This window comes from Jaculus jaculus, chromosome 5, assembly GCF_020740685.1.
Source record: "Jaculus jaculus isolate mJacJac1 chromosome 5, mJacJac1.mat.Y.cur, whole genome shotgun sequence".
Lineage (NCBI taxonomy): Eukaryota > Metazoa > Chordata > Mammalia > Rodentia > Dipodidae > Jaculus > Jaculus jaculus.
In genome coordinates this window covers 154,506,402-154,520,169 of record NC_059106.1, presented here as the reverse complement: position 1 = coordinate 154,520,169, position 13,768 = coordinate 154,506,402, and the positions used below count along the sequence as shown (strand labels likewise).

Below are 13,768 nucleotides of genomic sequence, written 5' to 3'. Positions count from 1 at the left end.
TCCCATGCTCCTGGATAGGCAGAATTAACATTGTGAAGATGACAATCCTACCAAAGGCAATATATAGACTTAATGTAATTCCAATTAAAATCCCTACAGTGTTCTTCATGGAGATAGGAAAAATGATCTCAAATTTCATATGGAAAAAGAGAAGGCCTTGCATATCCAAACATATCCTCAGCAAAAGAAATACCTCTGGTGGCATCACCATACCTGATCTAAAGCTATACTACAAAGCCATAGTAATAACAACAGCATGGTACTGGCATAAAAACAGGCATATAGGGCTGGAGAGATGGCTTAGCAGTTAAGCACTTGCCTGTGAAGCCTACGGACCCCTGTTCGAGGCTCGGGTCCCCAGGTCCCACGTTAGCCAGATGCACAGGGGGGCTCACGCGTCTGGAGTTCGTTTGCAGTGGCTGGAAGCCCTGGTGCGCCCATCCTCTCTCTCTCCCCATCTATCTGTCTTTCTCTCTGTGTCTGTTGCTCTCAAATAAATAAGTAAAAAAAAAAAAAAAAATTAAAAGACAAAAAAAACAGGCATATAGACCAATGGAATAGACTTGAGGACCTGGATTTTGGGTCAAGCAACTATAGCTACTTGATATTCAACAAAGGCCTGAACAATATAGGCTGGAAAAAAAAAAATAGCATCTTCAACAAATGGTGCTGGACAAACTGGATAACCACATACAGGAAACTAAAACTTGATTCACACATTTCACCATGCACTACACTCAAATACCCAAACTTTTAAAAATAATGCAATGTTGTCTTATTATTCCACTCCATTTCATCATTACCTGCAAAGACTAAATTAAACTGCTGTGAAAATAGACTAGAGGCAGGTTATTGCAAAGAAAGAGAGAGAGAAAGGAGGGATATGCTAACAGTAAGGGGTTTTTAAGAAAAAGTTAAATTGTCTTCCAAATACATAGTGAAAAACAGGAAGGTAGACATAGTTGTCCCATGAACAAGAGTGAGTAAGAAGATGCATGGTACTTCTTTATCTTGGTGGGTGCCTACCTTTGAGAACTGGATAGAAGGAAAAAGAAATAAATGCTAGAAATTTAAATAGTTTCACAAGAAGTTCAAAGAAAGTTTGAATCAGGTAAAGGGTATGAAATTGTCTGTGGATGCATTGTATCGAGGGGCTGGGTAACTTTAAGAAAGAGGGGAAACACTTGAGTTGAGTTTCATCATTAAGACAGTACAGTGATCACTGACCACTGAACAAGTGGGGAAGCAGTAATGATAGCCAGTGTGAATGAGTGGACAGTGAAGAAACATTTGTAGGAATCAAGGAGATGTAAAGGGGCTGGCTAGTAAGACAGAGGCAGTGGAACCTGCCTTCATTGAACACATTTTTTCAGGTATTTTTCATTTATTCTTTGTGTCTATGGCATATGTGTGTTTGCTTTTTGATTTTATTTGTTAAAAGCTAATGAGTTTTATTGATTATTCTTGACTTTGACATTAATGATTTTCTTAAATTGTTTTCTATAATAAGAGGTCAAATATGTTATGATCTTATGTAAAGATCTGGTAAGATCAGAAATGTTATAATCCACTTAAAATACTTTGTTGACTCATTTTCAAGAAAGGAGGGAGGGAAAAAGAGAAGGAGGGAGTGATAGATATATTATGGGCCTCACAGGATCTCTTGTTGGTGTACTCAAATTCCAGGTTGATGCACCCCTTTGTGCATCTGGGTCCAGTTTGGTACTGGGAAACTGAACCCAGACCACCAAGCATTTTAAGCAAGCACGTTATCCACTGATCCATGTCCCCTTTAAAAAAAAAAATGAGAGCAAAATCTGGTGACATGGAAAATGCCTTCTCAATTCATTATGGTAAAGTCTCAGACTTGCTGCCATAGAGGGATGACCCTATTGGTAAAATGCTACCTCTCAAGCATGAAGACCTGAGTACAGATCGCTGGGGCACATGCAGAAGTGGGTTTGGCTGAGCTAGGGAGGCCGAGATGAGATCTCTGCCATTTGCTAGCTAGCTAATCACTGATTAGGTGAACTGTGGATTGAATGAGAGACACTGTCTCAGAAAATAAGATGCAGACATTCACTATCTCCATATGCCTACTCACACGTGAATGCACACATGTGCAACATGCTCCTACACACATAGGGGCACACACACACACACACACACACACACACACAGAGAGAGAGAGAGAGAGAGAGAGAGAGAGAGAGAGAGAGAGAGAGAGAGGGAGAGAGAGACAGATTTAGAATTGTTTTGGAATTTCAATAAGGATCTCTTTAAACATCCCTGATTTGGCAAAGATCCCTTGTACCATTTACTTTATTTCTGTTTTAGGTATTTCAGTTATGGTGCTTTCTACAAATTATCTAGACATAAGACAGTTCTGGGCTTATCTGTATATATATATATATATATATATATATATATATATATATATATATATATAAAACCAACTAAAAATGTGATTGGTGATTGTTAAGAATAGAGAAATCAATGCAGTACTAATTCATTCTTTCTGATTGTCAATATGTTGAGTGGTTCAAACAAGCAGGTTTTTGTTTTCTGAACTGATTATTGTTTCATTAATTCAAACTGCCTAATTTACCTTTAGTTTTGTTTCTTTTTTTAAACCTGACTAGGTTTGATACCATGAGAAAACTTAAATCATATAGAATAGTATCCATGTTTTAGAGGCAGGTGATGTAACTGGTATAGAACTATAAAACTTATCATAAGAATGCAAGTGAGAGAATCTATTCAAAGTTATCTGGTTATCACTATTAAAAGCAAAATGAGCTTGGCATGGTGGTACATTCCTTTAATCCCAGCAGTCCAAAGGCAGAGATAGGAGGATAACTGTGAGTTTGAGGCCACCCAGAGACTACATAGTTACCTGAGCTCAGTGAAGCCCTATCTTGAAACAAGCAAAAAAAGAAAGAAAAAAAAATCACCACCTTCTATCTGAATCAATATTTGTAAAGAAAACATAGTCCTAAATATAAATATAAACATATATGATGTTCAGAAATATAAAAACAGTTGTGTCAATACCAATCTTCATCTTTCACTTGGGCAAAAATATCTCAGCTAGCTCAGTCTAGTTATTATAAAACAATTGTTCTATTAATGAACACCTGATTTATTTATTATGTTATTGAGGTAGATACTACATGCATTTAACCTGGTATCTGGCACAGTATATCTTCATTACCATGATCTGTGGATTTGAGAGTGCTCAAAACTTTCGCAGGTCTTCATTCATACCCTCTCCCATTCACCCGTTTCCTCCCACATTGAGCATGTACACAGACCTGACCCATGATAGATTCTGACTTCACAGCAGTGAACAAAGGAGACCAACCCTATGAAGGTATTTGCTTTTGTGTGTGGTTCCCTTGGGTTGTCAGTGGAGATTGTGAGTTGGCCTATCTATATATTTGTAACCAGAGTCAATGAAAGGGTATGCTCACACTCTTCACTTTGGTGATGCTAATGAGTTTTACAAAACCTCATTCTTTTATCAATTCAAATTTAGTAGAGTACAGGGGAAAGGTCAGGATGAAACACTAGAAATAAGAAGGGATCATAGATCTCACATGACCTTTTTTGGGGGAAGCCAATTATCTGAACCAGCATCTCTAAGCAGTAATGCCAGCCCTGGAGCCCAACACCTTAGGTTATTACCAATCAGCTGAGGAGAGTGGTAGTGCCAGTCAGCAATCTTTTCTGTATCCTTCATGACCCTGTGCCCAGTATGAGTTTTGTTTTTTATTAATTAGTTTTGTATTCAGCAAATACAGGCAGTATGGTACCATTATTAGGCTCATCTGTGACCTACCCCCGACCTCCCTTGGCCTCTCCTTGTTGAGGTATATGGGTCGGGCATTGTGGAGTTAGCCCACAATGCACAATGGCTGCTCAAAACATTTTGACTGAATGATTGATGTAGAACTTCTTTCTGACTCACTTGCTCTGTGACTCTACGCACATGTCGACTATTTTAATCGCAATTCATACTTTTTTAAACCTGACTACAGAAAACATGCTGTAGAAATCATTAACTATTAATGTCAGAGAAATCTAAGAACTAAATAGTGTTTGAACTGAGAAGTTTGAAGAAGTAATGTTCACTATTTCCTTCATTTCTAAGGCTATGGAAAATCAGTACTTAACACTATTACCAACAAGATTATGATCTCATCTTCAATTCATACACAAAGGTGGTATAAAATAATGTTTGAAAATTTTTCAGCATAGAGAAAACTCACAATACGTATTGCAAGCCAGATGCACAAGGCTGCGTGCGCATCTGGAGTTTATTTGCAATAGCTGGAGGCCCTGATGCATCTATTTCCTCTCTCTCTCTCTCTCTCTCTCTTTCTCACTCTGCCTCTTTCTCAAATAAACAAAAAACTAAGATGGGGATGAGTGGAGAAGGGCACTAATGGAAGAGGAAAGGAAAAAGAGAGGGTAATTAAGGGAAATAAAGTTTAAAAAAGAACAATATAGACATGTACTACAATGTTAAAAATGGACAATTAAAATAAACATTTTTTTTAAAGAAGGTCTGTAGTGTAGCTCAGTGGTAGATCATTTAACTATACATGTAAGGCACTAGGTTCAACTTCTATCACTCACTTCCCCCATAAAACCTGCATATTTTTTCCAACTTTCTTTCTTCCCTCTATCCTTCATTGCAGAAGACATGCATCCCAGTGAACTATCTCTCTGAGACCTCCCCAGTTTCCTTCTCACTCTCCTACACCAGTATTTTCACCAGTAAATCCCATCCAGTTGAGTCCCTTATGACACTGACCTTCACAAGACTCCAACTAGCATTATGCATCAATGAGGTTTGTTTCTTTTACATGAAACGATAATTTTTACTTACTATTTTTGTTTCTATAAATGCCATACATTTGGTTTTTGTGGGTTGAAATGCTTCTTTGTATTTCTACTACGTTTTGAATTTTATCCTCATTGTTGACTTGTCACGTGATGACAACTTAGAACTGCATTTGTGTGAGCTTCCTCGAGGCAGAGAATCAGTGTCTTTGCTCAGCACAATGCCTGGTATATAATAAGAACTCGATAATGCATTTTCTTTGAATGCCCCACTGTAAACAAAATTTCTGAAGTAATTGTATGAGCAAATGTACTTAGGAAAGAATATAAACCTCTCAGATAAAAAAGATATGACTTTAGAGAGGACTATATTGGAATTTTCTGTGGATGTTCCTGTTCTTTGTCAAATAAAATATTAACAAAGCACACAAAACATTGAAAACAAAGCCTAAAGACAGACTTAAAGTTGAAGGTATCAGACATATTATTAACAAAGGTGTCATACTAACATACTAATAAAAAAAAAGAAAATTGAACACCATTTTTCAATGCTGGAGAAGGAAGTTTATTTAAAACAGGATTGAGTGAAAGAATCTGAGGGAAATAGTGATAGAAGAACTTTAAAGTGATGGTAACAAAAATGATTCACGGCATTGACATCATTATTAAAGCACAATGTACTTCTCAGAGTTTTAGAATCAGAAGATCCCAGGTCAAGCTGATCTTCTCTTCAGAAGAACAATACTTCCAGGAGGATCATGATGGAAATATATAGCAGTCAACTATAGAAGTTTGAGAAGAAGACATTGCAAATGCTGTAAGGTGCAGAAACCACCACTCAACATCCGGGATGTTCAGAAACTTGATTGGAAAAAGCGGGAGCCAAAGCCTGGTTGGTTCCAAGATGACTGGCAACTCCGGTAAGGGACATAGGTTGGGCGGTAGAAATTGGAGCCACATCCCAGAGACTGGATGCCAGAACCTCCAAATCCAAAAGATCCGAAACCCGAGTTGCCATAACCGTAGGATCCAGTGAAGTTGGCATGGCAGGGCCTAGAGAAGGTGAAATGCTTGGGTCGGTAGCAGGATGACTGATAAGGTGAGAACCCAGCACCTGTTTCCTGGCAGTCGATGGGCTCACCGAAGGTCTCCTGTTGTCCATTGTAGAAAGAGGAGCCCAGGTGGAAGGATTTTGGAGAGTAGAATACATTGCTGGGGTAGGAGGAATTGAAGGTTGAAACCGGGTACCTCAGAAAACCTCCAAAAGACTGGGAGGAGAAGTTTCCAGAGCTGCAGTTGTAAGACATGATGTCAGGAGTTCTGATGTCAGTTGAGTTTTGTTGAGTCTGTCAGTGTGAGTTCCACCTTCCACACTGGGTACTTATATACCCAAGAAATGGGTGTAGTAGCATGTACCCATCTTAATGAGAATGGCTAATTGGGCTCCAGTAAAAATGGAATACTTTAAACATCAAAGATCCCTTTATGAATATGAACTTTTAAATGAAGGAAATTCATTAGATTTTCAAAGTAATGGTTCAGGAAGCAAAAATTCCAGTTCTCATCATCCACCATGGGAAGTGCAGAAGTTGTCATAATGAATCTTTCAGAATAAAATTTATCTTGATCTTCATGATGTTAGGTCAAATGAATGATGCAGCAGCAAGGATTATGTTGTGTTTAAAGCTCTAAAACCCTGTGTTCTAGAGGGGACAAATACCCTTCCCCAAGTATATAAACACAATTAAAAAATAGAAAAGAAATCCTAATTATATCTTCTTTCCCCAAATTTGGTGCACATTTTGTAAGAAACAACCCAACATCAATCCTTGGTTGCTAATACGTTGGAGTTTGATACTCTTATAACATAGATGCAAGTTGCATTTGTGTAAAAGTGTATTCAAGGTTGAAAGGGCCAATGTTTGCAAGGCAATATGAAGTCACTCAAGGAATCCTTTTTTTCTAGTGCCTTGCTTTTCTTTACTTTTTCTTTCCTTTTCTTTCTCTCTCTCCCTACTCTCCTGCCTATCTATTCTTTCTTCCTACCTTCCTACCTTCCTTTCTTTCTCTCTTCCTGAGAATCAAATCAAGGGCATTTTGGATGTGTGCTCTACCACTGAGCAGCACCCTTGACTGGCTTTATCATGAAGCTCATTCATTAATAAAATCAGTAAGCTTGACCATCAAAATGTGTCCATTCTCATAGAAATTTAAATACATTTAGTAGTGTGATGTAATTGAGGACAAAACAGTAAAAGCACAATTCATGAAGTGTAGGACTTCATTGTTTTAGTTTTCTCTCCCATCTTTTAGATATTGGGATTTTTATTAGATGGGGCTAAGAAAATTAAGAAATGTGATAAGTATCTATCTCATGTAGAATTCACAAAAGATTCAAGGATTTAAAGAATCCATACTTCCAATATACCTTTGGCATTGAAACTAAAGTTGCACTTCTGATAAGAGTGTTTCTGTCAGATAACAAATATTCTTCCAAGAGGATTAAGCAGCAAAGGGATCTTTTCCTGGACTTTCCTATAGAGGGCACTCTAACAAACTGCAAATTGAAGTAGTTTCAATAACTTTGTAGAAATAGACAAACTTTGTAAATATCCACTGTCAAAACGATTAATATTATGTACTTAAAATAACCTGAGACTCATTTTATGAGGAATGATTACTATATCAAAATTTCAAAAACAATATCAAAATGAGCTACTTTTGTGGGCAATAAAACTTCTATCTTGACAGTCTTGGGAATATCAAATCACAATGTTGTATCTGGGATTGCAGTCTGATAGGGGTAAAAACAAAACTGAAGATTTTTGTGAAACTCTCTTCCAAATTATAGACTTCATGAGTTTAAACATTTTGAGTTGAAAAATGTATCTCCATTCAAATTTCATTTATTAGGTAACATAGGTGTTCTCTATTTCTGAAACAAACAATACTTATATATTAGGCCTCTTAGTTATAAATAGCAAGGGGCAAGCTATCAGTTTCCAAAGCTTCTTGTTTTATTTGTTAATGAAACATTGAATATCAAAATATCTTCATAAATGTGTAACTCATCTAAGTGAATTTTGATTTTTTTTTCCTATTTCTGTTGTTTTCTTACATAACATCTATAGAAAAATACCATGAAATCAAATGCTAAGCAATTTTGAGGATCAGTTTCTCAAAGGAAACACTTCTACATACTTTCGTTCAGAAGCAGAGGGAAAGCATTTTTCTAGGAAACAAACAAATTAAACAATGCTGAAGCCACAGCACGCTGACCCTGCTCAATTTCTCTCTTCCACCAGGTATCACTTGTGATACTCTTACACAGAGGTTGGGCAAAAGTTGTGGACACGAGAAAACATAACCCTTACTCGAGAATTTTTGTGATGCTTATCAAAAGCTACTGAATACAATGATCACCAAAGTAGTGTTTGTTGTTCTCCGAGGCAGAGGAAAAGCCTGCTTATGATGGGTACTTTGGCCCAACACTTTGAGGCAATTACTTTATAAACTTTCCTTAAAACAAGGATCTTTTCTACCTTGTGTGGAATCTTTTAAGTGGGAAATCTAAATTCTGATTAGAGATAGAAATACATCAAGCATTTTCACCATACGATTTGTTCTTACTATGAACATATTTTTGTCACTTTAGATGAATAAGCTCTAACATTCAAAAACAGCATGAAGCATGGTGTTTAGCTCACAGCACAGTAAACACGCATACATGCAAGTGAAGGCTGAGCTTGTCCCTTGACAGTCTAACTGCAGTTTGAAGTAGAATCATGATAAACATGAGAATCGCTTAGTCTTTCAGTAAAATGAACTGAAATTGAGGTCCAGTTTTTACAAACCCTCATACGTCTTGTGTCCCAGTATTATTGCTCTAGGATGACACTGTTCATTAAGGAAGCTGGCCACTTTGTGTCAGCACTCAGTGTGCTCCTGTTTAAAAGAAATGACTGAGTAGATCAGTTAACAACTTTGCTAGCCAGATGGCAACAATTTTCAGGCAGATTGTGAAATGGTATCAATTAATTTCAATTAAGCCAGCTTCCCTCAGCCCAGACACTGTCTACCTCTGAAGCAGTTTTCTGAGTGATCTGCAGGGTGACCTTTTGCAAAAGGGAAGATGAATAATAGCTTGGAAGATTCAGCACTATTACCTGAATTCCAAGGCCACAAGCATTGCTGTGCTTTCCACTTGTAAAACCACACAAAAAAAGCTAAATAGGCATGACTATGATGACACTCGCAACTCAATTAAAAGCAGCAGGTAAGTTGTTTTCACGTGACCTGGGTATGACACACCCAATGATAAGGGTATATAAATGCCATGTTCCAAGCAGAGTGACATTCAAACTCTGAACATCCTCCTCACCAAAAGTCCCATCTCCTCTCAACATGTCCTGCAACAGCTGCTCTGGAAATTTCTCCTCTCGCTCTTTTGGGGGCTACCTGCAATATCCAATCTCCTCCTGTGGCTCCTCCTACCCAAGTAATGGGGTCTACAGCACAGATCTTCAAACACCCATCACCCATCAGCTGGGATCCTCTCTCTGCAACGATTGTCAAGAGACCTTCTATGAACCCTCCTGCTACCAGACGTCCTACGAGATGTCCAGCCCCTGCCAGAGATCCTGCTATCGCCCAAGGGTCTTCAGTCCCTGCCAGGGCTCTTTCTCGGGATCTCTGGGCTTCGGCTCCAAGGGCTTTCAGTCTTTTGGATGTAGCTACCCCTCCCTGAGCTTTGGATCCCGTGGTTTTCAGTCTGTGGGTTATTGTCCTCGCACTTTCTCGTCCCTAAATTATAGGACCAACTGGTACCGCCCAGCCTACTTCTCTTCCAAAAGCTGCCAGTCTGTCTCTTACCAACCATCCTGTGGCTCTGGCTTCTTCTGAAAAGACACTGGAGGAACCAGGCTTTTAAACAAGATGCTCCAATCTTAAGGCCCATGCTCTTTTGATCTGCCACCCTGTCATTCCTTCAGGAATCTGTCTTCTACTTACTTTCATGAGTTCCAGTAATCAGAAAATGTATTCATGGGAAAAGGATTTAAAAAATTTCTTTCTTGTAACTTAAACATTATTTTTTAGTGTATATCCTAATTATTACCCAGAGTACATTTGTCTTAAATTTTGCAAAGTGAAAAAGTGCTAAACCTAAATAAAAATATATCACTTGACACCTGTATATTTGGTTTGTATCATTATTGATGTGATTTCCTTGTCTTATAAATGACGTCTAAAGATTTGGATGGATTTTTATCTTTTTAGTAATTGTGATTTAATTTTATTTTTTAATTTCAAAGAGTAAAATCAACCTTTGAGAGTTGAAGATGTTTTTTTAAACATTCATGTTCTCCAACTCTGAATACTTTCACATAGTGTTAAGACAAAAACGCTCATAATTTTGACTTTCTGCTATGTAATGAGCTATGAAATTTCATATTATATATAAAAATCATTATAAATCACAGCGAATATTAGGTTAACTCTATCACAAAAAATTTGGAAGGAACGCTACTCTTATAAAAATATGTTGTAAAATATGTGAAATTGGAGTTAAGTTGTCCAAAAAGTTTTATACCCATGAGTTACATTAGGTGAGAATCCGGCCCCCCTGACCTTTACAGCAGATAAACAAATTCTCTAAACGAAATCTTAACACATGCTACATATGCAAATAACTAGAACAAACATTTTTTCCACATATTCACTCTGTAAATTTGAACAACTCATTCCCAATTTGCTCTTGTATTTATGTTTTTTTTTTTTTTAATTAGTAATTGTTTGGGGGAAAAGCAATATTTGAAGCTGATGCAAATATGCTCATGTTGTGTGATTTAATCAGACAACGAAGCAACAAATAACACCAGAATCTTCAGTTATGTGCAAAAGACCTCATTGTTGAAGGCAAGGAAAACACTATTGGTGGCAGTTTGATTCAGGTGTCCCCCATAAACTTAGGTGTTTTGAAGGCTAGGTTCCCAGCTGATAGAGATCTGGGAATTAAAGTGTCTTGGAGACAGTGTATTGTTGGGGGTGACTTATGAGTGTTATGGCCAGTGTCCCCTTGCCAGTGTTTGGCACACTCTCCTGTTCCTGTTGTCCACCTAATGTGGGCCAGGGGGTGATGTCCACCCTCTGCTCATGCCATCTTTCCCCCTGTCATCACAGAGCTTCCCCTCGAGCCTATAAGCCAAAATGAACTTCCTTTTCTCAAAAGTTGCTCTTGGTTGGCTGATTTCTACCAGCAATTCAAACCTAACTGCAACACTATTAAAGGGAAAGAGACCTAGATCACACTCTGTCTCAGCTGATTCCAGTTTGTCTCAGCCTGTAGTCCTATTTGTCGATTGTATCAGAATTTTACTTTTCTATTTAAAATTAGTAACAATACCATCAATATATAGAATTATTGGCTAAGGGACCATTCACTGTGCTTTTTCCATGTGTTCATCTAGAATAGTACACGTTTCATATCCAATGAACCAATTTTACCTTAAGCAATTGTTAAACCTGACAGGAAATCACCCCCACTTTTAAACAATATAGGTCAAGTCGCATTTGCTCAAAAGAGCACACAAAAGGGGTAACTATAAAAGCATTTACACTTGAATACAAGGTACAGGGCCATATGCACAGTTACATAGATGAGCTACCTGAAGCTTGGGTCGTTTGTTGTTCTCACCTAGCCAATAGCCAATAGTTAGTGCTATGGACAGTTCCACCCCCAACAAACTGCAGCAACATGCACCATCCACCAGTAGGTGGAGGTAGTGGGAAAGTTGAGACTTGCTGGTTAGGTGTATAGGAAATGCAAGCATGAAATAGATACTGACTCTGAACACACAATGAATTCAATCAATGCTCTTGATAGAGTGAACTGTGAATACAGAGTATTGTTTAAATCTTCATCTGTTTATTTTATGGTTCTGGAACTACATTCTTCATTCAATTTTGTAAAATAAGTCTTGTTAAAAGAAATAAGCAAAATTAATGTTTATTACCCAATGTGATAAAAAACATCATTGACCACACGTAAACTTAAACATGTAATTTTACTGAAGACATTTAGTGTCTAATTCAAAACAATAATAGGTTAAGAAAACTGCTTTAGGAGATGATTACTTAATGTTAACATCTGGAAAAAAGATGTGTTGATATGTCATCCACAGCTTTTCATTTGCCATAAATCATTTTCACTCATGTCAACATGAATTTTTTTTCCTACATCTCCAAAAAGAAAATGAAAATGATCACAGACATTATTTCCCTACATTAGCAGCAGAAAATATCACTAAGGATAAATAAGATGAGTTTTTTCAGTTGTTTATAACATAATTTCCAATGATTTAATTATTTCATCTGATAAAAAAAAGATCCTAATAAAGTGATGCAAAGATCCTGCATCCATCTGAATGGTGATCCAGTAAATTCATTTAGAGCTTCAACACTGAAATAACAATTATTTCTTATCTCAGTAATAGGCACAAATCTTGATCATGTATGGTAAATATAAGATGAGAGTTCTGTCATGAAGCACATTTGTAATTGGAATAAATAGAAGAGTCAGTATCTTTCCAAACAAACAGCAAAACCTCCACCCTTTTTTATCCTACACACAGTTATGAAAATCCAGGATATTACATATCTTCTGCCAATAGAAGACAGAAGCTTGTAAAATTTTCTCTGGGATTCTGGGATAGACAATTCTAAGAATGACCCTTAAAAGTCCACACCAAGGTTATTGTATTTCTGTTCCTTTTTACAAAACTGACTCCAAAATGTATGTTTTTGTCAGATTTTCCTCTTAAGACTTTTTTTTCTTTGTGCATTCCATAGTTTCTACTTCCTGCTATCCAGAATCTTAGGACAAATAAAGTGCACTCATGTCTTTGGCTTTAACCTTGCATCTGTCTTTCACTTCAACCTTATGTTGGTACCCAGGTTCAGACTAAATAATGATAAAATAAATAAAAATTATAAAAATAAGTTAAAATTACTCATCTTTCTCAGATAGACTTCTCTTAATTTGATGGAAGAGGAGTCATGGAGAGGCATCAGAAAGTTGTTGGCACTGCCTAGTCAAAGAACTCTCACATTAGAATATGGAGATGCTCCATATTCATGTTTGAAAGTGAGACGTATGAGATGTCCCACTAATAGGAGCCAAGAACGCTTCTATAAAATAACATTGGTAGAAAATGTTTTGTAAAAAATAATAAACAGTTATGACTGAGTAGTTCATGCCTATAATCCAAGCAATTGGAGGACGAGTTAGGCAGATTACAAAAAAAAAATTTTAAAAAAAGGACTTAAAAAGTGAAAGGCCTATCCTGTAGCTGATTCACTTTTGGTTGAAAATATTGACCCAGTCCTTAAATAAGTATTATTTTTGTCTACATATGGACCTCACCTTAAAAAATTTATCTAATTCTTTTATTTATTTATTTATTTTTATTAATTAGTTTTGTACTCAGTGAATGCTGTCAGGTTGGTACCATTATTAGGCTCATCCATGACCTACCCCTTCCACCTGGCCCCTCCTTGTTGAGGTATATGGGTCATGCATTGTGGAGTTAGCCCACAGTTATGGATAAGATAAATGTCTCTGCATATCATGACCCAACATGTGGCTCTGACATTCTTTCCACCCCCTCTTCTGCATAATTTCCCTGAACCATGTTGGGGTAATTTTTGGTCTGCTTCAGTGATGAGGTGTTGGGAGCCTCTGTGTCTCTGGATATCTGATTTGGTAGGAGTTGATTGTTCTCTGTGTCGATCTCCTTCACCCTTGTGCTGGTATCAGCTCACCAAGAAAACAGCACCCTTGCTTGTTTTGCCAATTATTCTTAATTTCAGCTGGGGCCCTTTTGAAGTATGATGGGTTGGTTCTCGCCTTTAAGCAGATTCT

At 37.2% G+C, this 13,768-nt stretch overlaps 2 protein-coding genes across 2 annotated transcripts; one reads left to right on the top strand and one right to left on the bottom strand.

The window, feature by feature from the left end:
• Positions 1 to 5,702: 5,702 nt before the first annotated feature.
• On the bottom strand, positions 5,703 to 6,155 carry LOC101615707 (keratin-associated protein 15-1). Its single transcript, XM_004654410.1, has one exon. The coding sequence runs from the start codon at positions 6,153 to 6,155 to the stop codon at positions 5,703 to 5,705; it is 453 nt and encodes a 150-aa protein (XP_004654467.1).
• Positions 6,156 to 9,246: 3,091 nt separating this feature from the next.
• LOC101615422 (keratin-associated protein 14-like) lies at positions 9,247 to 9,750 on the top strand. The gene has a single exon (XM_004654409.3). The coding sequence runs from the start codon at positions 9,253 to 9,255 to the stop codon at positions 9,748 to 9,750; it is 498 nt and encodes a 165-aa protein (XP_004654466.1). The 5' UTR covers positions 9,247 to 9,252.
• The last annotated feature ends 4,018 nt before the right edge of the window (positions 9,751 to 13,768 follow it).